The sequence below is a fragment of the Perognathus longimembris genome, chromosome 9 (assembly GCF_023159225.1).
Source record: "Perognathus longimembris pacificus isolate PPM17 chromosome 9, ASM2315922v1, whole genome shotgun sequence".
In the NCBI taxonomy this organism is placed as follows: domain Eukaryota; kingdom Metazoa; phylum Chordata; class Mammalia; order Rodentia; family Heteromyidae; genus Perognathus; species Perognathus longimembris.
In genome coordinates this window covers 66,767,052-66,793,408 of record NC_063169.1, presented here as the reverse complement: position 1 = coordinate 66,793,408, position 26,357 = coordinate 66,767,052, and the positions used below count along the sequence as shown (strand labels likewise).

Genomic DNA, 26,357 nt, shown 5'->3' with positions numbered 1-26,357 from the left:
AGCAGCTGGATGGCACTAATGAATCAATTACTTCCTGTGTGGTCACAGAACCCCCCAAATTAAGTGCACTCCTCCTTATCCTTGCCAAAAAAATGTGTGTGATCACAAAACCACTAGCTCACATGGTACTGCTCGTGTTGTGAAATGGGGTACCCTGAATCTGTCGGATGCAAAAGGACTGTAAGGTGCTGAGAAGCGACAGCAAGACTTTCTTATGGAATCACAAATATGTTCCTTGCATACAGCTTAATTAAGCCTGGCAGTGCATTTTTCTCCAGCCTTTTAGGTGGGTTTGTATTTCGGCAGTATTTACCATATGCTAAGTAATATGTATTTGTGCTGTATGGACAAATGTTTATTTTTTATTTTAGAATGTTTTGTAATAAAATAATAGTCTGTCGCACAATGTCAAAGCAACAGTAGCTCTATTGTGTGGCCTGTTTCGGGCCTGCGGTGAGGCAGGCTTTCACAGATACACTATCGGGGCAATTTCAAGTGCAGAGTGCAGTGGCACCCGAGATACCGGTTCACGTTTGGGCAGCACGCGTGCGGTGATCGGACACCAAGTTCCTCACCATACTCTCCTTGGGTCCTCCCTTAACTGCCCTCTCTTTCATAAAAAGCCAATACTGTTTCAGTAGCCACCTTCTCTCCTGTCCTCCTCTAGCACTGGGGCCAGAAGTTTGCCTGTCAGTTCTTAAATGCAAGGCAATTCCTGGTATAAGAAGACATAATGGGTGTGGAAATACTTAAACACTAAATCCACACTGATCCTGGGACGTGAACTCAGGACCTGAGTGCTGACCTTGAACTTATTTTTTGCTCAAGGCTAGTGGCTCTACCACAGAGCCACTTCCAGCTTTTTCTGATACTTTTTTTTGGAAGGTAAGTCTTTCTTTCCCTGAGCTGGCCTGGAATTGTGATTCTCAGATCTCAGCCTCCTGAGCAGATAAGATTACAGGCATGAGCTACCAGTGCCAGGCTGGAAATACTTTTAAAAAAGAAAAAAGAAAAAAGAAACTCAAAATGGGGCCACCTGTTTGTTTTAGTTTTATATTTAAGTAGTATTTTTTTTTTTTTGAGACAAGGCCTTACAATACAGTCTAAGCTAGCCTCAACCTTTTGAATGATGGAATTGACAGCCATGCACCACAACATGCTAAACATGGTCAGATTTCTTTCTTTTTTTTCCTTCCTTTCTTCTTTTTGCTAGTACTGAGGCTTGAACTTGGGGCCGCATGCTTGCTCTTGACTAGTATTCTATCACTTGAGCCATATCTCTACCCTGGCTTTTTTCTACTTAATTGAAGATAGAGTCGTGTGGACTTTTCTGACCTGGTTAGCTATGAACCATAATCCTCCAGGTCTCAGTTTCCTGAGTGGACAAGATTATAGGTATGAGCCTCCAGGGGCTGGCTAAAGAGAAGCATTTTGATATGTGTTTCCAGTTCAGTATCCATCTCAGTCCTTCTTTCTTATTCCAGGACCAGCCAGGTAGCACTTAAATGTATGAATGACATGGCCTATTAGTAATATTGATTTTAATAAATTCATGTTACCTTAAGTTTTAAAGACACAGTATCTTATTATTCTAAGTTTAAAAAATCTCTGAAATTCTCCCTCTGAGTCAATATAGGTATGTTTTTGGAAAAGTTATTTGAATTCTACTTGTCCATTTAATACTATTACTGATTCAAAGCACCTTTTCTTGTTTTAAAGAAACAATAATAACAACAAACCCAGGGCAAATTATGGGGGGAAAAAAATCTACCCCTGTTGGCTGCCTTCTGAGACTCAACGCAAATAACACTAAACCACCTGAAGAAGGGAGGCATCGTGCTTTCCCTTCCCCGAAACATGGCCACAGGGAGGGGCACAGAGCACCCTCCTTTCTCTGAAAGGAAACTGCTGGGTGTACCAGAGCTCCGCGTGAACGTCACGAACATTTACTACAAAGAATAAGGCTTCAACCCGTCAGGCTCTATCTGTTTGACCCGGTGAATGGATAATTAACAGCAGCCTCCTTTTTGGGTTGTGATTAGATTGCCAGGCCCCACACAGCCAGGCTCTTCTTCCCCCCAACACCATTTTCCTGAGCTGTGCTCTTCAATACATCAGCTTACAGAAATTAGTGTGTTAATTAAGCCTTCTTGGCAACTAATTGCATGTTAAGTTTTTTTTTCCCGAAGATCTTTTAATTCCCTATATGAATGTAAAATAAAGGTTACTACAGTGCATTACTCTTTTATTTTATAGCACACATTATTTTTTAGAAGAAAAATAAAGGCCCAATTCTATAGCTAGAGAACATTAAGACAAGAAGAATTCTCTAGGAAGTATATTACCACTGCTGTTATTATTTATATACCACATGAAAACCAAGACTCATTTCAAGATCACCAGCACTCTTGTTCAGAATGCCATTTTTCTGTCTTGACTAACTCCATTGAAGGCATATGTTATTAAAATTCACATGCAGATAGATGCATTTCTGGAACCTTGTCGTTAATTTTAGATGTTCAACTGGAAACCCAAACAGGGCTAGAGTTCAGCGGAACCATATCCAGATTGTAATATGTACTTGTTTATCTCAGGCAGGCAGTTTCTGAATAAGATGTTTTAAATGGAATAGCCAACGACAAGCTTGAGTCTGGGGCCACACGTGTCATGTGGCCCACCGCTGGTTCCTGCGTGAGGAAGATGGACAGCAGGAGCCGCCATCTTTGTGTGGAGGCTCTGTCAGTACAGAAGAGCTGGCATTACCAGAACCCACCTTGACCATGCATGCAAACACTACTCGCTTTATTACTAGTGCAATTATTTGTGAAGAAAACCTTTTCATGGATCAATAATGAAGAAAAAAAATCTTATAAAGCAAATCAATAAGCAAGCATTAAAGTATAATTCATTATCCAAAAACCCCCAAAAACCAAACGAGACAAACAACCAGAGCCACTTACAGGGCTTGATGGAGTCTTTGGCCAGCCTGGGCTGCTAATGCTATCGCTCTCATCTCCATGAAAGGAGGAGATGCTAGCAGAGCTGGGGGACATTGGGGAAGGGACTGGCAGGTTGCCTGGGGTTGGGGGCTGAGAAATACCCTGAGAGCTGTAGCTATCCTGTGGTAGAGGAATAAAAAAAAAAAATGACAAAGGTAGGGCAAACTTCATTTTAAATAACAAAAAATACATCCAGTTTAACAGACTAATTATATATATATACATACACATTTAGTGTGTATATATATATATAGACATGTACAAACACACACACAACCACGCATATAGAAAGATATTAAAACAACATTCTCAATTAGTACGATTGGTTAAGTTTGCTGGATGCGGAGAGGCCACGAAGCGCCATGCTTATGTCAAGCTTACACGGAATGCTAAGCATGGGTTACCCTTTATGAAAGAGAGAGGAAAAAAGAAAAAAAAAAACAGCAACAACCCCACAAGCCGTTCACCTTATTTATCAAATAAGGCAGGAAAGCAAAATATTAAGTATGTTTTTGCTGAGGCAGCCAAAACAGGAAGCTATAAACTGAAGGCAGCGGAAATGGCTACAAGTGGCAAAACCAGGCAAGGTAACTCCCCCCCACCCCCTATCCCCCCTCCCCCCGTGGCATCTCTCTCGGTGGGTCTTGTCCCTCCTCCCCCTCCCCCCAACCATGAGTTAATGCCTTAAGAACTAGTAACTTTCAGATCGGCACCATGAGGGGGGTGGGGAGAGAAAGAAGGCTAGGAAGATCCCGGCTGCGCACACTGAGGCATGCGGAGGGAAAGGAACTGGGGAGCCCAGCAGCCAGCGCGGGGGGAGCCCGGGGCGCGGAGGCGGCGCCCCCACATGCGGGGAGAAGTACCTTCGACTTGCTCTCGGGCTGCGGAGTGCCTTCGTCCTTGCCGTCGGCTTTGAGCGTCATGGGCAGCTTGGACTCACTGGGAGACATCATATCTGCAAGACCCATAGATGCTAATCGAAAACAGGAGAGAGAGTCAGGATTATACATGGGGTGTGTCACACTGCGCCGCTGCCCACACGCGCCGCCTACCGGGAGACGCATGGGCGCCCGAGGGTCCCCTGGAAGAGGAAAGGAGAACGGCAACGCGGACAACGGCGGCGCACGAAAGCTCAGCGGCAGCATGGCATTCTGGACGTTCTTTTGCTAATAACAACAATAACAGTAATGGTACCACTACTACCACTACCGGTAATAATAAGGCATGGTCGCTATGTACACTCGAGAACCAAGCCACGGAAGAACCAAGGCACAGTAGAAGCAAGGCAAGGATCAGAACAAGTCCCTGACACAGTCCCAAGTGTCAGGAGAGGGCCAGGTGCCTGTGGCCTAAGGGTTAGCGCGTTATTACTTCAGCTCACATAACCTACAGTACACACACGCTGCATTCCCTTCAGAAATCCTATCCGCTCTCTGAGCCACGAGAAAGGCCGATAATCACAGCGATGACTCCCGAAACAAACGGGAGGATCTCTACTCTCCCTGCTCACTGAGCCTGTGGGCCCCGGCTCTCCAGAGCCGCCCTGAGCCTGCTCACACCCCAGCCGCTCGGGGGGGGGGGGGGGGGGGGGCGGCTAGTCCCGCCTCCCTCCGGCTCCGAACTGCAGGCGGCGCCCAGGCCCCAGCAGACCAAGGTCTACCAGGGGACACACGGTTTATCCACACTGATTTGAGGTTACGAAAACCCAAACACGAGTTCCAGTTCCTTTGTAGTGGAGGAAGAAGGCGACAGCAGGGGATGGAGGTGGCTGTCCAGGGGATGATGGCGGCATTTCCCCAGATAAGCCACCGGCACCGCCCTGGGGTGGGAGGATTGTAAGGGGGACGGCGATGGCGTGGAATGTAAGGAGCAGAGGGAGCCGGGGAGGCCAGGGGGAGAGGGGAGAGGAGGGGGAGCCTTACAGGCAGGGGAAGCATCACTCCTGTCAAGCTCACGTAAGCCCGAGTTCTCCTGAGCAGGATGCACTTCCCACCGTGCCAAGGCGAGGGCTGGCTCAAGCAGGCAGGACACATGGAGCTCAATGAGCCAGGAAAAAAACAAGGGGGGGGGGAGCGGGAGAAAGAAAAACAGCTTTGAAAAAGGCTCCACAGATTGCCCACTACAAAATGATTATTGCACATATTCATGTATTACTACGTTTTAGAAAATAATTAGTGTTGATTACAGCAGGGAGCGGGCTCTGGTGAATTAGCTGGCAAGCTCGGTGGTGCGAATTTGCTAATATGGTTGCCATCGCTGCGGGCTGAGTCCGCAGGTCTTGCCGGCCGCGGGCCCCCGAGTGTACAGCGGTGCGTCCAGGGCCGCGCCGAGGCCCGGGGTCTCCACGCCGGCGGCTGGGCGGGCAAAGCCCATCAGCAGCCCAGGCAGCCCTCCAAGTCATCGCAGCCCACCAATCATCATTGGGGTGTTTTTCTTTTCTTTTTTTTTTTCCCCAAATTACTTTCAACACTTAAGACTTTAAGAACTGGAACAAAAAGCTTTTTCAAGTGATACAGCTGCAGAGTAAAATCTATTGGGATCAGCTAAAAACGCTGTTATTTTTGTGAACGTGCGAAACCTCCAAAACGCAGCTGAGAGATATTTTACCAAGAAGACTGCCTTGCGTAGAGCAGCCGATTGCTTCGTGGAGTTTTCTCTCTGGGGCCCTAACAAGATAGAAATTAGTAAACCTGTATGCTTAAAATCACCCTTTCTAGAAGAACAAAAAGCCAGGCTTGCTCAGGAATACCCAGGCAGCCTGCCGCACACACGGGGCCGCTCGCAGCAGTGACTGGGCAGCCCGGGGCTGGGAAGGCCGGCAGGGCACCCGGCTTCTCCAACGGCAGTAGCTTACAGTTCTGTCCACACTTACATGTCTGAGTATTATTTTGAAAAGAGGAATAGAATTATCGTAGTTATGCACTAAATGCGTTAGTGCACAGAAAAGGAATTTTTGAGCATAAAGAATTAGGCCAACAGGTAATATGATAACTTACACTGATTTACAAGTCAGACTTTTATGAATGTAAGTGTATATGTTGGTTTGAAATGCCCCGGGTTTTCTTCATTCTTTAGTATGTATTTTAAACTGGGCATCTGGAGTATACAAATATGAAAACTGTTAAACATTGCATTGCTCTGTTATTTTAAGAGGGAAATAAGGGTAGAATTTAGAGTAATAGTTTTACTAAGTACTTCTGGGGCTGGGAACAGGGCCTAGTGATAAAGTGCTCGCCTCATATACATGAAGCCCTGGGTTCGATTCTTCAGCACCACATATATAAAAAAAGCTGAGGTGGCGCAGTGGCTCAAGTGGCAGATGCTAGCCTTGAGCAAAAAGAAGCCAGGGACAGTGCTCAGGCCTGAGTCCAAGGCCCAGGACTGGCAAAAAAAAAAAAACCAACCCACAAAACAAAACAAGTTTTACCAAGTACTTCTGCCTGACGATGTAAACTTAACTTTGCTAAGTGGACCTTAAAAGAGGGCTTTTCTTACTGTAGCTATTATTATTCTTTATGTTGAAACACTTGAATTCTCTCTATGAATTTCTGCGATGACATTCCAGGGCACTAGCTTTTCCTCCTGTCTCAGAAAAGAAGACTACCTCTATTCTAAGGATGCAGGAAACAAAGAAGCTGTTCCTTCTCCCCAACACCAGGAATCCGGGACGTGCAGTGGAGCTGTGTCCCCAGTGCGGTACACACAGCTCAGGCACCAGCCTCTGGCTCTTCCACTGCAAGTTCAGAGCTGGAGTAACTTCTCAAAGCACGTGTGGACAAAGTCCCAAGGTGCTACTACGTCCTGGATCCGACTTACTCCAAAGATCGTAAGGAACACATGACCAGACCTAGCATTCATTTCCCTGTCCTGCAGCTCCCTGCACTAGGTCTGTCTATAAGGGTGAAGAATCAGCCTCCAAAGATGGCAAAATAGGATCAGAAACACACAATCCTCTTGCCTTCATGGTAATATGCCACATTCTGCAAAATATTCCTTGTTTTGGAAGGTGCAAAGGGGCTATCTCTGTACCTTGTATAGCTAAAGATGTTCATGATTTTTAGGTGGTAAAAGATCACGCCCATGGTCAAACAGCACACACAAGACAACAGGACCTCGAAAGAACCCCTGAAATATTCCTACGTGAGCACTTGCTTGGGTGGGGGGCTGCCCCTGGCTACGCATGGCCCCCCAGAACCAGCAAGGCTCCCAGAGTGTAGCCACCTATAGCCAGGCACTGAGGACTCAGGCGGGATCCTAGAGGCACTGCCCACTCCCGCCTCCCCCAGTGGAAGAGGCTCAGTTGTCACAGTTTGTCAAGTCCTTTGTAGTTTTCCTTGGGGGTGGGTAGCAAAATCTTTAACTTAGTAAACCAACAACTGTTAATACTGGCTAGACAACCACCGTAAGGGGGCGGGGAGGACCCCAAACTTCCTATATGAAAAAGCCTACAGTCCCAGAACCGCAGCTATGCACAACAGCCAATTCTCCATTCGGGAGCCAAGGCCGCATGAAGTTGGGTGGCAGTTGGGTGTGCTGGGTGACTCGGGTGACTCTCCAGCCCTGGTGTGGGTGAGCGGGGATAGCCTGAGTTAGGAAAGCAGACTCCCGGCCTGGGGATGTGGCTTTCGTGGATTCAGGGTGAAAGGGAGGTGTGGCGGGCTTCTCTGCGAAGCACTCTGGGGGCTGGTATGTCGTGTGCAGGTGGGACACAGGGAGGGGTAAGCGAAGCCGGCTGCGGCTGTCACCTAGTGGACAGCGGGGCGGAACGCTCCGTGTGTTGCAGACTGGCTTCTGGGGAGACATACTTTAGAAGCAGAGAGAACACACATCTGTTTGGAATTCAGATGTTCTCTTGGAGACGCTGGTTTATATGAAGACAGACATGGCTAATATTACAAACAGAACACAAATAACCCAACTAACGATCTAGGTACTGCATTAGGGCAAATTTAACAAGTTTACATATGATTTGTGTTTTACCCACAATCTATAAATCCTAGCCTTTTAATCCAAATAGTTAAAACAGAATCAATAGCCTCCTTCAGAGGGAAAACTTCCCCCTGCTTACCATCCAACTTGCCTGGCACTTTCTATAAGAAACTGTCACTTTTATACTTAACATGGACTTCATTTAAATAATTACTTGCTTGCTGAAGCCCGTAACAATTTATCGCTACACAGGAGAGTTTTTTTTTTTTTGGCTATGTCCACTGTCTACAACATAATCCTTTGAGCTCAGCAAAGAAGATACTGGAATGCCAGTTGTACTGGCTGCCGAGACTCAGAAAATTCCACTGCTGGCTCTGGCCAGCATTATGTGTTACCACCTTCACTTCTTCTGAAAATGCATTATGGTGGAGAAATGCTGGACTCAACTGTGGGAGCTCATCTCCATGGGCCCAACCAAGGAGTGGATGCGACAGGGGGGCATTCTTGATTTTTCTCTAGGCTAGTGCACCCTTCAGCCTCAAACCACCTGAGCTCCACAGGATGCCATGCCAGTCCTGTAGCCACAATGTCCCTTCCCCGCAAGCACCTGTCAACAGATACCAATATCCCTCACAAGTGCTCAATGAGTACACTTCCTACCCAGTCATTTGATTTAATAAAACAAATAAGTGTATAGAGCAAAATTTGATAAACACTTAAATGATTAAAGATTCAATAGTTCGAAGTGCGGTACGCAATAGAAATATACTATTAGTCTACACAAAAGATGGTGAGAATACGTGTTCTTTCACCGAATAGACCTCCTTGGTATTGAAAAGCAAACAGTTATCCGAATAATAATAATGATAATAATAAAGACATCCTCGGAGCCCCTGTTGAACTGGAGATTAGTCAGAAATACATATGTCTTTTTAGGCAGTGCAGTGTACCATCTGTTTGTTGTTGGTTATTTGTGGCTCTGGGGGCCAAAGGAGAAGGGAAAAAAAGGAGTCCTGCTAATAGGTGGAAGTTTATTCCACATTTTCAATGCCCTGAAGTAATTTCATTTCAGGAGGCCAGACAGAACACACCCGGTGACAGCCAGTGCGAGGCTGTGCTGGCAGAGAGAGGCTGCGAGCCGGCAGCCTGCTGGAGAGATGCACTTGCTTTCACTTTTTCTTTCTTGGTACCATGAGATTGAACCCAAGGCCTCATGCTTGCTAGGCAAGTGCTTTACCACGGTGCTACATCTCAGCCTGGAGCTATAAGCTTTTATCTCTCTAGAAGTACAGTCTAGCTGCTGAACACGAGGAAAAGCTATTTTAGTTACTTAAATCTTCCATTTTGGCTAACAGGCTTCTATGCTTTGCGCTTGCACAAACCATGAACAAGGAGCGCTGCACACGGACGGGGTGTCCGCTCACGCTGACAGTGGAGGCCTGGCCTGGGTGGCGGGTGGCGGTGCGTGTGGACGGGGTGACCGAGGGAGCCAGGGCTCTAGCGGTACAGTGCGCTCCTGACCACACTGTCCCTCACCAGGCTGTGCTCCCTGAGGCCGCAGTCCCGCCAAAGCGGCCTCTGCTGTTCCGTGGAAACACAGACAAGTCTCTCGTTTCACAGGATGGACTCAGTGCTCTGGGCAGTTTGGGAACTTGAGGTGGGGTTGGGCTCTGAGAGGCTGAGAACATGGACGGCTGCTGCTGGAGACATTCTCTGTGGTGCCTACAGAATGGCAGAAGCCTCTGGATAGGATTCTATGAGAACGCAACTGTGGAGACGGCACAGTGAGCAGAGAGAAGCACCCTGCCCAACCACCTGCGGCAAATTCTCCGCGGAGACGGCCTGCCGTGGTACTTACGAACTAGCCACTTCTACACACCTTTAGCGGTGCTTCCCAAATGGAAAGAATAGTTGAAAGCTCCCTGTCCCTCCCTTCAACTGCTTCCTCTGAAATATGCCTTCAGAATCTAGCTTCTCTCTACCACTGTCCAATGGGCAGCTCTGTTTTGGGATCTTCAGACAGTCCTAACAATTCTAAGATAAAGAGACCTTAGTAGGTCTATCCCATGAACAGTGACACTGGAAATACACGCACCTATTATAAAACAGATTATCTAAGGTAATTTACATAGTGTACAATGCAATCCTTAAGTCGCAAACAGATGGACCAGGCTTCCCAGAATGGAAAAGCAGTACGAATGCCATTTCCACCAGTGGATCCGCCGTCTCCAGCCGTCCAGGCCTTCACGGCGGAAGCCTGGGAGGAGAAGGAAGGACGGGCTCCGGAGCAGAGCCACGAGTTACCTGTGGAGCTGTTCACCATGGTGGGGGCCATGCTATAGGGTGGCGCCTGTGTGTTCATCAGGCCGGAGCTGTTGTTCATAGACTGGCTGTAGGGAGAGCCGGAAGCCATGAGTCCACTCTGGTTCATGCCAGGAAAACTGCCTTGCCTACAGAGAGAGAGAGCACAGCACACAATACTCACCATGCGCATCAGCACAACTTTGCACCTTTAATAATGAACTTCGGGAAGGGGTGTTATTTTTCATGATTGTCACAAATGGATTTATTTCCTAGAAAGAAAGGCTGAGCTTTACTGCCAGGCAACTGTTCAAGTCACTATTAAAAAATTCCCAATATCTTAAGTTACAGAAATAAGTTAGACATTCATAATTACGTCAAGTGTTCCAAGTTAATATTCATATAGAGAAATATAAGGAAGAAGAAATGACACAAGAAGAGAACTTAGAAAAAGCAAGCACAATTAATGCCTCTGCTTACCATGATCTGACTATTAACACTGCTTTCACAACCACACATCAAAAGCAGAAGCAATGAGAAACAAATGGGAAGTGTGGCAATGTTATTAAAAATATTTCTTTGCCCTAAATTTTCTGGCATAATGAATACAAAACATTGTAAAATGCATGTCCAAACTGCTTGCAATTGGCTTCTACTGAAAAGTACACCATTTCCCCAATATTTTAAAATTACATAGCAGACATCGGGCATCGACTTCTGGGACTGGAGTCCAAGTACCCCTCCCCCCTGCGGTGGAGAAGCATGTGCGTTCTGAAGATGGGCTGCAGGCCAGATGATCTGAAGGCTAAGTCCCTCACCCCGAGGGTCCTCTCGCCCTGCAGGCTGCTGCCATCGTTTCTTGGGGACTTAGGTTGGTTACTTTTATCCTCCCGGTAGGAGACAACTTCTCCTAACTTTTGCAAAGAGGAAAGGGGTATTCTCGGGTCTGGAGAAGACCGCAATTGCACAATGTCGTTTCTCTTCACTATCTGGTGGGGAGAGGGTGTTTTGAACTGGCAACGCTGTTTACTTCTCCCAGGAAAAACTCCATCAAGAAATGACTACACAACTTAAAAAAAGCTTTCCTTCCATAAAGAACATTCCCTCCCCCATGGCAAAATGATCACTTGGTGGCTCTTAATATGTAGTGTCAACATTTAATAAGAATTTCAAGGATTCATATAAATCCTTAAAATATATATATATATGGTTCTTTCTGTTTATCTATTTCCAGTGTACTTAACTTTCTGGCTTATAGAAAATCCAAACATTGACAATTCGCAAAATCAAAGTATCAAACACTTAGGTGCTTTTTTTCTTCTCCATATTACACCGTTCAGTGACATCCTTAGTGACCCTTGAGGGTAGTTTGGAAGGCACAGTCAGAGAAGGCTGGAAGATGGTGGGGAGTATGCAAGGCGCTGGCGGACGGCCTGTCACTTTGGCTTGTGCGTGAACCCCAGCCGGCTGCAGGCTTGCAGGGACTCGCTGTAGACGGCCACACACCACAGTGCCCACCGCAGGTCATGCAGACAGGGCGGACGTCGGCCCGCGTTTCAGATCCTCCACCACAGGCTCAAACCCTGCACCCGGGCTCTCCCCCAGTCCCACGGTCCCGGTCTCATCCTGTGTCCTGGACGGTTGGCATGGGAAGCTTCGTTCAGGAATTTACCATTCACAGCTCTGCCTCCTGAGCAGGTCCAGTTGGGAAGGTTCTCTGAGGAGCCCCCGAACTTCCGCAGACTGCTTCCAGGTCACGGATTGCTTCTGGCTGCGATCAACCTGGACTCCTCTTCTTTGAGGAGCCAAAGTAAATGGCACGAAGCAGTCTGTCAAATGATGCCTGGATGATACTTTTCTGTTTCTCTTTAATCGAAGAACGACAAACCAGAACTATGCTTTTCTCAAGACCTTCTCTGGGAGGAGGGTCTTCATCACGGAAGCAGGAATCTTCCTCCCTACCACTCTGGAAACTGACAGGCCCACCCTGGTCGCTGGCCAGGTAGGATGGGCATCTTGCTAACAGAGCCTGCCATGCGCCGCGGCATTTGAGGGAGGGAGTGTAGGGTGGCGGGCACTGACTCGTGACTTCGCCTTATCTTGCTAAGGGTGGGATTTCTGTGACACACGGTGACAAGCTTCTCCCTGGGATGGTCTCCTGGGATCGTGGCACTCGATTGCCAGCTAAGGGCCCGAGTCCCTTTCCCAGGAAGCACTCCTGACCTCGAACCACTGGACACTGTTTTGAACACAGCAACCTGTGCAGCACTCCATGTGAATTAGGAAGGCCAACAAGCCATTATTCCCCCGTTCCCTGCACCCCCTCCAAAAAAAGGGAACAAAACAAACCTGGCAGAAATTTAACTCGAGAGGGGAGTTTTCAATGCAAACTCTACCAAAACATAAGCACCTGGCAAAGCCAAGGATCCCACCAGGGCTCTGGTGTGATGGGTATGGCTACCGATTCTGCAGGTCTCTAAAACAGATGACCGCCTTGAAGGGGCATTTGCAGTTTGGTTCATGTTGTAATTTTATCGTTTTGTGCTGGTATGGGGGTTGAACTCATGACTGGGACTCTACCACTTGAGGCCTACCTTCCCGATCCATGTTTTCAGTGAATTCTGTGCTGCTGCAATGCTGGCCGCCGCCAGAGCGCACGAAGATGGAAGATGACCAGGGCTGCGCAGGCCAGGCCGGTTCCGCAGCACGAGCCCCTGCAGCTTCTCAGGGGACGCATGGCTTGATACGTACGCATGCTAGCCGCAGAGAGCTCGACCTGGACGGCGGGTGGGCACTGGTACGTAAGGAAGACCCCCCCCCCCCAGATGACCCAGGGACAGGCGAGGGCCGAGAAAGCACAGATGCTTGCACGCACCTCCCAGCACTCGCGTCTTCCCTACACACACCTTATCAAAAGCCATCTCAACACCAGACAACAGTAATGGAGGACGTGGAACCCAGCTTTGTGTTGATCTGAAATTCATCATCATCTTTAGAATCAGTTGTGCTTAAGTACTTCCAGACGTTGACTTGGTTCCAGTACCGAGGCCCCTATCTGACCTGCCGGCTTAGACGTCTGGCTTTCTCTTTTGTCTCACTTGGCCAAACTAGGGAAAACAACGGAGATGATATTGGATGTTGAAGAATTAATGGAATGGTGATTCTCTGAAACCAACTGTTATTTATTGTCCTTGTCCAAACAGTGCTAAGGGCATAGTTAACTTCCATGGCTTCCTGGAACTTGGCTCACATGTTGTGCTTTAAGCTGATGATATGGTGGTGTTGGAAAAAAAAAAAAAGTATCCAGATACAATTGGAGGTGTGAGGGAATAGGCCTCTGTGTCCAGGAAATCGTATTAAGGAGGCTTCAGAGCAGTCATTTTCACTGACACGGAAACGAAACTGGACGTAATGCCCAGAAGCCTCTCTCCTTCAGAAGTAGAATGGAGTGCTTCCAGGCCTATCTCCTGGTCTTTGCTAGCACTCATTGTGCTGAGTGACTTCCAGAGTCACAGTGCTGGTGAGAGCGAGGAGAAAGCCAGGGCTGCGGGCCAGGAGGGAGATGCGGGCTGCGGGACTGGGGCGTGCTCTTCGGGGGGGGGCCCACGCCCAGCTCACGGGCCCGGGCGGCAGGAGCACCAGGCCGCAGCAGCTGAGGCAGCCCACACGTATGAAGAGATTTTCCTGCGAACATCATGGCTTTGGGAAAAAAGGAAGTAAACCCCAACTCTAAAGTGACGATCTCTAATAGTTGAGGCTGAGGGTAGAAAGAGGAAAACAAGCTATTCATTACAGTTTGAGGTCAGTGGTTAAACACAGTAACATGGGATCCAGTCCATCTGCCAATATCGGGTGTTTAAGTCCACTCCAGTATTTGGTGCTTCAAGGAATACAAAGCCTCATTTGTTTTGGAAATCAAAGGTAGTTTTCTCAGTGACAGATCAAAACGTGAGTGTATTTTGAAAATGACTGGAGTTCTGACACAACTCTTTTGGAGAAGGGCGGGGGGCAGACAGAAGAAATGTCCCGGGCATGGGGACTACGTGAACAGAGCCTTATCCACAGAGCCCTCACTGCAGACATGCCTCCTGAGTGATGTCCGGAATGAACACACAAGCAGTGCATGCTTTATTACAGTAGGGACAAGACTGCCAACTACACGGCCTTCTCTCCACGGACTGCCAGAGCAGGTATAGAGAAAGTTAGAACGCCAGCAATATGGCTTACTGTTGAAGAAAAGCAGGCCAAAACTGAACTCGGCATGGTTATCTGTTATCGAAGAGCGGAACTGGAAGCAATTCCAGCAGCATTCATTTCTACATATGTTACTGTTTCTTTGGCAAGCTCCGACTGTGTCCACAATATTACATAGGAATCCCTACGTAAAATATGTCACAAACATCTTATTTCACACATGTATCCAGCATCCCTGATGAAGTTGATTTCCAACAGAATCACATAGTAACTCTTCCAAATCATAATAAGGAGAAATCAAATCCAGTTGAGATTCTTTTAAATCTAGAATCTGAAGCGAGAAAAACACTGCATACGCTCCCCAAACAACACACCCTAAGCCGAGAAGCAAGCTGTGGTGCAGACAGGGCCTGGTGTGGCTAATCCACCAGCGCGCCCTCAGCAGATGCCCTGACAATGCTAGGAGCAACACCACGTGTGATTTCCACCAGCCTGCGGCTCTGGCTACCATCAATCCTGTGAGGGCAAAGCAACATTTTGTTATTAAAAACAATCGGAAGCTTCCCAATACAGGAACTGAGGATTCTTGCGAAAATACAGAATTTAAACAACACACCGGAAAAACCAAGTATTCTAGCCTTTTCTTCAAGAAGCCTCACTAGCACTAAAGCGAATCAGAAATCCCTTCTACTTAGTAGTAATGCTCACTCGTCCATGCTGTGTATGCTCCCAGGTGCGGGAGAAGAGGGTGAAGAGGAAGACACCAATGGCCCAAACAAACAAGTGACAACCAGAGCAGCTGGCACAAAGCTACAACCGTGCTGGGGCACGCACTGGGCCAGCCCTGAAGAAGGGACGGTGTCCCACCCCCTCGGATGGCTGGGCACGGGGGAAAGACCAGCAGACACAGGGCCCTGTGGGGGCAGCACAGGTGGGCTGGGTAGGGCAAGTTGGGAATGCATTTTGTGAGGCTCGCGATTCTGTCTTCATCCTAAGACACACTGGAATACATTAGAGGCTTTAAAGCTGAACTGCACTGGAAAGTGTGTGTTTTAAAGACACACGGACTGGGAGTCAGGAAGGGGGGCCCACGGTTTAAGACTACTACGAAAGCCTAGGTAACTTGGAATATGAGGTGGAAAGCAAACTGAGCCGAGCAGAACAGAACAGAACGGGACGGGGTTGAGGGAGGAATCACACGCTGACGGGGAGATAAAGGGGCCAAGGTGACTCCCAGGTGCCTGGCCTGAAAGGAGAGGTACGTGGTCACTCACTGGAACGAGAGGCTCAGGGGGGTGCAGACTCACGGGGTACCACAGGGGTGCCCGAGTGCCCTCCCCAAAGTGCTGCGGCACAGATGGACCCCAAACCTGGAGGGTGGAGGGCTCCCAAGCTTCAAGGCAGGCTGTTCAAAGAAAGCTTCAACACCTGTGAGACCGGCGGGCAGGGGAGGGAACCCTTTCCTCTGCCAAAGATCATTCGGATATTTATAACACCATTGTGGGCCACACAAAATGATCACTGCAGGCAGATGCGCCGCGGACGGCTGACAAGCACTCGGGAAGTGCTGGTGTCCGCCCGTCAGGTGCCAAATGACTCTGAGCGCCTCGCGGGCCGGGCTCCCCACCCGCGCTCTGGGGCAGGCGGAGTTATTTTCCAGCTACACATCATGCACTCTCTAAATCCTTTGGCGATGGACATGCTAAGTCTATTTTTTCTAAGTACAAGGAGCATTTTCTTTCAACACCAGGGCAGTCATGAGTTTCTAGCACATTCTCTGGTGTGATCTCTTGGGCAAAGAGACCTAACTAACTCTTCAGGTTAACTTGTGCACGCGCGCTGGCACCAGTGCCAGGCCGTTGCCAGAGCCTTCCTCCTGACCGGCCTCCACGGCTCCAAACAGCTGTGCTCTCGGTGAAGCCCGGCGCGCTGGGGCCTGAGGAGGCCCGCCCGCTCTCCCTGCCTTCCCCGAGGCCCACGCCGTCGGGGGAGAGAGCCCATGGGCTGCTACTTTACAAGTTCACCGCTCCACACCTGTCGGCGCTGCTGTGCCACTGCAGATCTTCAGTTTCTCCTTCAAGCCAGGACAGGGACCAGCCCCCCCCCCCCCCCGCGCCCCACTTCCCACAGGAGAGTTGACCCCCACCCACTGCTTCCAAGAAGCCAAAGCAAACGGAATGGGGGGCTTTAGGCAAGTCATTTCCTTGTCGGTGTGAAAAAAAAAAAGCATCTGCTAAGTGATAAGGAAGAATGCTTTCTTCCTCCCCCAATGGACTTCAGGTTTGTGAAGGTCACGGTTCTGTTTTATGAGCTGCTTCTTGGCACCCGTACAGAAGTGGAGTAAAACATCGTGGCTGCATCTGATGAAGACCTTTCAGTTCCAGCCCTTTCCTGCCGCCTGTGGGAACTGACCGCCTCTGTGCACAGCGCGGGGGAAGATCCCGGCCACAGCATGGGGTCCCAGCACTCACAGTCTCTTTGCAGGAGGTGCCCCCCCCCCCGGCCCCTTGTGGGTTCTGGTATCCTGCAATAGCCCACCGGTTTGGTAAAAATAAGATCCAAATTGCATGCGAGAAAATTCAGTTGTTATAAATGTTCTTCCACAGAAAGAGTCCCTTTAACTGCACTAAAACTTACAGCTGTGACTTCGAATCTTATCTGGATGCCATGTAACACCCCTAAGCGTCTCCATTCATTTACAGGGTGGGTTGCCCCTTCTTAGTTTTCTTATTCTTTTTCCTTTCCAGGAGCGAGGGAGTGCAGAGGGGGCCAAGGACAGGGGTCCTCTGGGAGGTCACACACAGGAGGGGTGAACCTGATACACAAGCACTGCAGTGCCCAGGTGGGTGAAGTGGTAGCAGTGAGATAATGAAGATGTGTCATGAGTGCATTCATATCTACGTTTCATGCGCATTCATGGGGCTGCCATTTGGCTGAGAAAGTAACGTGGTTCTAGATTCTCCACCTCACATATTATGCCACAGCATTATTTTGTAGCCAATTCTAATAAAAAATGCAGCTGTCCAGGGAACATGAAGTTGTTTTTGAACGTTAAAGCCAAAGGCTGCCCAGCGGCTGCACGAGGGCGGGAAGGCGCAGCTCTCCGGTCCTCGCCGGCCCCGTCCTGTCTCGCAGGCAGCAAAGGACTTGGGGAGTTCCTCCGGCAGCGCCCTGACAGATCAGGGCAAGGCAGAGAACCTGAGGGCTTAGGACGGTGAGGTTTTGTGTTTCCAAAAGTCTGTGATAGCAGAAGTGGAATTCAAAATAGAAATGAATAGCAAGGTGAAGGCCACAGTCCTTGATAACACGCAGGTGCTGTGAGCAGCGTGGAGAACCCTGCCTCCTGCCTATGGTCTAAGGTTACTCACGGTACTTTCCAACTACGGCTGTTAGCCAGATCCAAGCAGGTCCTGCCGCCTGCCGCCCAAACACCGTTGAGGCTCCTAGACTTGAGCTGGGATGCCGCCACCCCCAGTATCACCCCGAGGCCCTGCGGCCTCTCCAGCATCCCCAAGGGTGGGTGGACGGCAGCGTCCGCTCCAGATCAGACCACCCGGCTTGTCCAGCGTGATGGTGAGCACACAGGCGGTGGAAGGACCGCGGGGTCAGGTGAGGACCAGTGGCCAACACCGCAGCACAGAACCTCAAGGTGTGCAGAGGGGAGCGCGATGGACGGGGAGAAGGCGTAGGTGGGGATCCCGCGTCCAGGGGGAGGGTCACAGGAAGAGGTCCCGGCTTTGCGGCCCTGCTCCCCGGCGCTCTCGGCCACACAGGGACCTGCCCACCACCCAGCACACAGCCTCGCGCCGCCTGGCCGGGTCAGGGCGCGCGCTTACAGCCTCTACATGACCATCACCGCCAGCCAGGGCGCTTCGCGGCTCTACGCTGTGGAAAGTTTACTTTTTCATTCTTTGGTTCCTTGGATCTTCAGTATAATTTAGAAAAATTACAACTCCCAGACTTTTTAGAATTAGCATTTTACTATTTTTTTTTAACTTTGGAGATTCATAGATGTACTTTCCAGATTCCATACTAGTTTTATAACTCTAAGAGCTCTCATAAAATCATCATCTTGACATAACATAATATTCAAATTCAAAATCTTGAAGGAAAAAAATAGGCTCAAAATGAAATCACAGCATTCATTTAGATCATAATGAAAAGGATAACGCTTACTTGTAGCAATCTTTCCAAAGCCCACTATGTTAGCTTTTGAAATCGTTGGCCTTTTAATGACATGACTTTTCAAATCACAGCTACTGTGCTAAAACCTAACTGTCCAAAATCCAAAGGGACAGATCTTTGTTAACAGAAATCATTCCTTCTTTTCCGGCGCAGGCACCGCACAGGGGTTGCCCCTCTCTCTGTCATCTAATGGTCCAGTAATGTAGTTGCACATCAGTGGCGCTTTCACCACCAAAATCATGTCATATTGGTTTCAAGAGGAGAATGACACGGAGAAAGCGCCCTGCTGCCAAACAGAACCCGTTGTGAGAATTACAAATGCCTCTCCACGAAGTACGGGGGGACGCCAGGTGCGCAAGCCGGAAGCCACGCCCACTTGTTAGTCTCTACATGGGTCCAGCCGCTCACTGGCAGCGGAGGATCTCGGTCCACGTAGCCAGGACGATGCTGATGTAGTGACCTCATGGTCAAGACTTCCCAGGCTGCATGTGCTCTGGAAAGCTGCGAGGAGGGGGGGGGGCGGGGGGGGGGAGGGAGGCGCGAGGGGAGGGGGTGCTGGTGGCTCAGATCTGGAGGACAGATCTCTGGGCTGGTTGAAAGCCAGCACAGTCAAAAACGTCTGTGAGGCTCTACCTCCAATTAACTAGCAAAAAGCTGGGCCAGAGGCAAGGTTCAAGTGGTAGAGTGCCCGCCATCAGCAGGAAAGCAGAGTAAGTGTAAGCCTAAGACTCCCTGAGTTCAAGTCCCAGGATCAGAAGAAAAAAAAAGGAGTCTAAGATAAAAATATTCAAGTGTTCTATTTGACTAAAATATTTTAAAACTATTTTGGTGGTTCTAGCTTTTTCTGACTTGATGTTGGCATAGTAAAGCCGGAAGTATATACTCATTCCTGATAGTCCCTGGAGCCGTTCCCTCGTAGACAAGTGTAGTGAGACTTCCAGTCGATTTTGTTCTTTACCAATGACCTTTACAAGCCTAAGCCGTCTGCGTGTGTGAGTCCACATGGGACTTACGGGGGGACAACGGGGAGACGGCACCTGCCCAGCCAAGCACCACTCGGGTCTTAGGTAATTCACCAATGGACTCCTGTCTCCACAGGGCCAGGGGCAGGAGCAGGACGGGGACGGCAACACCAGAGGGCGAGAAGGACCAAACCCACCTGTGTGCCGGTGAGGACCTGGCACTTAGCCTCAAGGGGTTCGCCCCAGACGGCAAACGCCCTGTGTGGAAAGGCAGGAGAGAAGGAAAAGAAAGAACAAAGGAAAAGAAATAAAAGAGAAAGGAAGGAATAATAATTAAGCCCAAACCCTGGTCCTGGGCTCTGTGGGCTGGGAGAGTAGCCCGGGCCCTCTGCAGGGAAAGGAATGGACAGGCCCAGTGCTGGCCAATCTGGTCTCACTGAGATTCAGGTTAGGTTTGGTTTCTAATAGCAAGAGAGCCTTTAGACAGGGAGGCCACAAAGGAAGCTCCTCTCTTTTTCTTCTTTAAAGGAAATCTAGGTGAGGGACAATACCACCCGAGCCAAGTGGGACAGGGAGCTGCCTCTGCTTTGCCTCCTTTGTAGGCAATCTCAGAGGTCTGAGTTTTCTCTACCGCCCAGAACTCAAGGAGTCTGGACAGTGTTCCCACGCCCTCAATCCTAGACATTCTTACCAGATCTGTGACACAAGAACTTAAGACTTGACGGATGTTCTTATGGGAGGTGCTAGGGAATTAGGACTTGAAATTTTTAAGGAATTAAAATCTGTCTCAGCTCATGAGACCTGTAAATTCAGTGAAGTCATGCTTCCTTTTTGGAACTCATTTCCAAGAAAAAAATCTGAAATATTTGGACCCACATATTGTATTGGGTAGAGATGATGATTGTTGGACCAAACCAGTTCTACCTAGAACTGAAGAATGGATGCAAGGTTTATTACACATCGGAGGGAAAGTTATTTTAATGAGTACGCAGGTGCCCTAAGCATGGAGTTCAGTCTAACAATGGGTTCAGTCATTATTGGTTGTTTCATGGGTTCCAAATCATCACATCTTCTAGAGGCAGGAGGCCAGGATTTTCCCTAACTGTTGGCAGCCTGCAGCTTTCCTATGCTCAGACAATGGTTCTCCCAACCTGAGGCTACAGCCAGTCGCAACCACTAGGCTGTCAGTAGATCAAGCAGTATGTCTAATTCTTCAAAATAATATTACATTACTGATGCTTTGAAACTAAACACAGCACTGTAACTTTCTGAGCAAAAATATATTTGTTTTGTACAGATAGTACTTAAAAACCATAACTTTAAATGACTGGGTACCCGGACACAGCTAACTAACTGAAGCCTGGAACTTGATCCCTTCTATTGCAAATTCTCTTACCACAGATGCGAACAATTTCTTTATGCAGCGGGTGAAAAAGAAAAATCCCTCGTATGTTCTTTAGCTTCATCTGATGCAGTGGGCAGATTTGACCTCCCCCCCCCCCCCACTGGCCCTCCTGAAACAAGAGCTAATGAAATGAACCGGCGCCTACATTGTTGCTGAACCATCTCACGTTCAACCAGCGGAGAAACCTGCATTCTCACTGCCACCGGCCTTCCTCTTTCCACTGGGCTTCTGCTTCCAAGTGCTATGCTCCCTCACGGACTTCCTCATTAATTGTCCTGTGGTTCTTTCCCTTGGAGAAGAGCCATCATGACAAACCGTGTCACTGAGTCTCCTGAAAGGTCAGAGCATCCCTTTCCCCAAAGTGGCTTCTAGAAGACCAGCCTAAATTCCACCGACAGAGCCATCAACAGGGGGAGAATGTGAAAACAAACCCACAACCCAGGTGTGCTGCGGGCTGCTGTTAAATAAGGAAGGCAAAAGCATGCTGAAGACCAGACTGCTCACCAACGTGTGGACACTCGTCACAAAGATACAGGCTTCTTACATCCGAGTCTGTACTTCTAAAAAGCCCCAACAGGGTACATATATTGCAAAGGGGAACAGAAGGAAGATTTAAAATAGAAATCTTTCTTTTTTAGAAAGAATACTGTAAATATGGAAAGCAAAATTCACAGCCAACAGGCATGGAGGGGCTGCAAAGACAAGCCTTCGCTGAATGCGCTTAGTAAGACTCACACAGAACATCTCCAACATTTTTTTCTTTCTTATTTTTAATTAACGAGGAGGTGTTAGATCCTGAGGAAGCTATCTGGATGCTGCTGGCGAAAACACAGATTTGATCTTCTCGTGCTGGTTAGCTAACATTGATTTTCTGCCCCAGTGGAGGAGAGTTTCCTCTGATGCATGCCATTTAAATTCATTTTACACAGCTGCTTAATGTGGCTTGGCAAGGCACTGCCAAACTAGCTTTGTGGGTCTAAATGGCACTCCTGAGTTGGTAAAGGACAGGGCCTGTGGCTCGGCAGCCGATGATAAATGCTTTCTGTCGCTCATTATCTTCCTACTGACTCAGGAGTGACCTTGAAGGTGGCATGAGGAAGTACCGAAGAGGAAAGGCAAGTTCCCAAAGAAGGTCTACCTCACTACAAGTTATCATTGCATTCTGAGGGTTATGTTTACAGAATTTGATATTTGTTGGCCCCTATTTACAACCATGTTTGCAGAATTTCTCAATTACAAAATGATCATTTGTTCCTGCTGACTAAATAAATGTATAATGAATCCAAACTATTAAACGCTGTCTGTGCTATGCATGCATAACGCAGTGAAAACACAGTTCTGGAAACTTTGCTGTTGAACCAAGTGAGCTGACAGCTCCTGTTCTGCATTACCCAGAGGTGTGTCTGAACCTGAACTACCTACTATGTACAACTAGGTCTGATGTAAAATACTATAACAACATAGCAGTCAATAACAACATAAAATTCATCCACCCAAACATGGCAACAGTGCCTGGTATCAGATTGCTTTGTAGCAGGAAAGAGGAGATCCCTTTTGTTGCTGTATGTAATTTCTATAATGACAATATGACCATACCTGTTTAGGTAGAAATGTCTGTGTTGGATCTTTTTCCCCCTGTGGCTTCAACATCCTAATCCTCTTTGGAAGAAGGGAATGGAGGACTGCTTTGGCACAGGCTCGGTGGTGCCTTGAAATCTCTCCTATGCCCCAAGGGTGGCCATCATAGTAGCTGAGTTGTTTTTTTTTTTTTTTAAGGGACATGAAATCATCTCTTTTCTTTCTCAGGCATGAAGGAAAGCAGCCATGTCAAAAGTCATGCAGGCTCCTACCAAAGTGCCACAGGATGGTTTAGAAGAACCACAAGGCACAATGGAAAGGACATGGTCTTCATTTGGGTGTTCCTTCTGCAGCTAGAGGCCAAGCTGGCTCCCTGGGGAGGTGTGACTCCTCTGTACCTGGAAGGAAACCTGGCAATCTATGGTGGCCTAAAGTGGAACGGAAGAGCAAGCCGTCCTTTTGGGGTTGGTTCTGAAGTACAAGGTTGAACCCCTGTCCACAGGTGGTGGTGGGGGGCTCACCCGGGGGGGGGGTAAAGATGCAGGATAATCTAGACTACACAGCTGCCCGAGGGTGGGACCAGCTCCAACTCCATTAAAACAAAGGTGGGAGATGCGGCAAATGAGAGAAACGTGGGATTCTCAGATTTAATATTAGTTTATAAATTTGAAGTATAGCTTTGACTTCGGGGAAAAAAATAAAATGAACTCCCCTTTAAACTCATGCTGAGCCAAGACGAGCCATACGTGAAGCTAAGGCCTGAAATGGTCTGCTGATTTGAAACAGAATGGAATTCAAAGACGTGTGTTTGTACATGGACTTCTGGAAGATGACACTGATTCAGAAAAGGGACGTCACGAGACCGATCCAGCAGAGCTCCACCCTAACGAAATCCCCACGGGCAGCTTCCTCTCGGGTGGCCACCACAGGCCCCATACTTGCGACTGAACGGAAGGTCCCTCTTGGTCTATGAGTTGCAACAGTGAACAATGCACTTTAACCTAAATTAGAACTTCAACGGGAGCAGCAGAACCAGCGTCACCGCCAAGTTATTCCCACACCCCCACGCCTGGAGTCCCAGCCCAAGACGAGGCCCCTTCAGCCGCTTTCAAGTGATCTAGATTGAAATGTGGGAGAGGCATTTTAAAGTTATCCATTTTAAGTTATCAAGGGAAATCCATCATTATTTGGAGCAAACAAGTCTGAGAGGTCTCTACTTTCCCAAAATAATAGCTCCAGTGGAGAAAGAACAAAGGGACATTTATCCCCCAGCCCCAAGGCACACAATTAGCTTTAATTTCCCTCTGACAGAAGTCACAACCTTTTCTTTTGATGATACCATTAGGATACTATCTTCTGGTGTGCTTAAAACATATTTACATCTGCTTCTTTTGAAGCAGTCATCTTTCTTATTCTTGTGGAGGTCAGGTACTTAAGAATACTAAGAATAAGAATTAAAAACAAGTAACAGAAGCTAAAACCTTGCTATGGATGTAAGCTTTTTTTTTTTCTTTTGCCAGCCTGGGGCTTGGGCTCAGGGCCTGAGCACGGTCCCTGGCTTCTTTTGCTCAAGGCCAGCACTCTGCCACTTGAGCCACAGCACCGCTTCTGGCCTCTTCTGTTTATATGGTGCTGAGGAATCGAACCCAGGGCTTCAAGCATGCTAGGTGAGCACTCTACCACTAGGCCACATTCCCAGCCAGCTCTGTGTAAAGACATAAAATGCCATCCATGTATTTTTAGACCATTATACGATAGACACACACATCACGAGACTCCCCTGGCGGAGGAAACGTCGCCTATCTTGTCAGCGTTCTCGGGTTTCAGTGGGATGGCGGCCGCGTCCCCGAGAGAGGGCCTGAGTGTGCTAGGTGCCGGGATAGTGCACGGGTGTCTCGGGCTTCCTCCGAGGGCGGATGGGGGTGGATGAGGGCGCCGCTCAGACCCTTCCTCTCAGTGGCTCCCACAGCACGATCCGTCCCTTTCTCCACCCAGGCTCAACGCGCAAGGCCAGCCACGCGAACGCACGTCCCGCTCTCGGGTTCGCCCGGAGCTCGGGCGCCCTGTCCTCACGCGTACCTGCTTTGCGCCGAGTTCGCGGCGGCCTGCATCACGGCTGCAGCCGCCTCCTGGGCCTTCCGGTTCACCGTGGGCATGGGGGGCCCCATTCCAGGCCCCCCCTGCTGAGACATGCCCGGAGAGCTGGGGGTCACGCTGCTCATGTTCCCAGGAAACGGTCTGCTCTGCATCCCCGCCGACGGCATCCGGCCCAGGGGCACCGCGCCGCAGGGCTGGTTTGGCCCTTGTCCATGCATCTGGTTGTTGGCACTGGTGCCCATACCGGGCCCTGGGCCGCTGTAGCTCGCACTGGGCACCCCACTATACGTTGGGGGTCTGGAGTAGTTACCTAAACAAGAAGCAAACACAAAGTAAAGCTTTTATTTAACCTTTACACTTGCAAAACACATTCCCGGGGAACTTCCTGTGCAGTAATGCGATGACCACGGGAATTGGTCATGGTTCCTATCAGCCCTCCCTGCGGGTGCTCATGAGGCTGCCAAGCCCAAACAACAAAGCCTCCTCCCCCCCCCCCCCCCCCACAGAGGACCCTTGCAATACTGACATAAAATTCAGGCTAACTGAAGAATGAGACACTTCAACGGGACTAACACTTTACATTCTTACAGTGTAATCTAAGTCATTATTTCAACTCTGACTCTGGGCGGGAGCCATCAAGTCTGCCCTACCATGTCACTTGTACAGATGACACTAATTGCAGGGCGCATGCGTGCACTGGAGCCTCACATTAGCCTACGCCCCACATGAGGGTGTCAGGTGGGGTACAGATGGTCCAGCCTGGTTTGTTCTATAAGGTGGGTCCAGCGCTGGTACCATTTCGCTTGAGCTCCAGAGTGGCCAGCTCGCGCTTGGTGCCGTACTTCAGGACTGTGAGCACTAGTGTAACACTGTGCACAGAGAAATGGTGGCAAGAGGCTGAGAGAAGGAGCGAGGAGCTGCCGCCGCACCTGCCTCCTGCCCTAGCTCACTCAGGCGAGCTCCCTGGCCGGGTCCACATGAATCTCTTCCTCGCTCCCAACAGTCACGTGAACCACAGGCACCGCTGTTGCCAAGGAGGTAACCTGAGAGCCAACAGGCTACAAGGGATGCTCAAACAAACCGATTTTGAGCCCACGTATTTAAAAGGTGAAAGAAAACACATGTAAGAAGTGTTTATAAAAGATGGACTAGAGTTTCTTAATCAGTTCCACCTACTTTTTGGAAGCTACCCCCCCCACCCCAACTGACTAGCACACCACTCCCCACATGCCCAGGTGTTCTAGGCACAGGGACACAGTTAAATATGCTCCCTCCCCCCACAGTGGCCCTGTGTGTGCATAAACACGCACGTGTGTGCTGAGGTAGTGGGGAAGGGGCCCTCTACAGTGGGGTGCAGTACACATTTCTTCAGGAAGATGAGCACTACTCCTGCTAGCTGCATCCCCTTAGGAAACGTGCCCGTCTCTGCCTCTCAGTCTCTCCTCTGTAAGGCAACAGTCCCGTGGCACGCACTTTGTTGGGAGTGAACGACACACCTGTGGAAGGCGGTTCGCACAGAGCAGTGATGGGGGCAGAAGGGAAGTGGGGCACTGGGGGTGAGAGAGAAATCTGAAGCATCTACCTGGCCAGGAGGTGGGTGGGAGTCAAGCAGAAGTGATCAGGCCGGCAGGGCCTGGAGGACGAGGCTTCCAAGTTTGGGGTTCACCCAGAAGGGAAAGAGGATTTCCAGTAGAAGGAGAGATGGAG

At 49.0% G+C, this 26,357-nt stretch overlaps 1 protein-coding gene across 5 annotated transcripts in view; it reads right to left on the bottom strand.

Moving 5' to 3' along the window:
• The window catches only part of Arid1b (AT-rich interaction domain 1B), a 309,189-nt gene that overhangs the window by 23,260 nt on the left and 259,572 nt on the right, over positions 1 to 26,357 (bottom strand). For 2 of the 5 annotated variants that reach the window (XM_048354354.1, XM_048354355.1), the window contains exons 8-11: positions 24,633 to 24,960; positions 10,233 to 10,378; positions 3,863 to 3,972; positions 2,961 to 3,119 (exon numbers count right to left, since the gene is read on the bottom strand). In XM_048354354.1, the coding sequence (XP_048210311.1) occupies positions 2,961 to 3,119; positions 3,863 to 3,972; positions 10,233 to 10,378; positions 24,633 to 24,960 (743 nt within the window). The remainder of the gene's footprint in view (positions 1 to 2,960; positions 3,120 to 3,862; positions 3,973 to 10,232; positions 10,379 to 24,632; positions 24,961 to 26,357) is intronic. The other 3 variants (XM_048354356.1, XM_048354357.1, XM_048354358.1) reach the window with 3 other exon arrangements.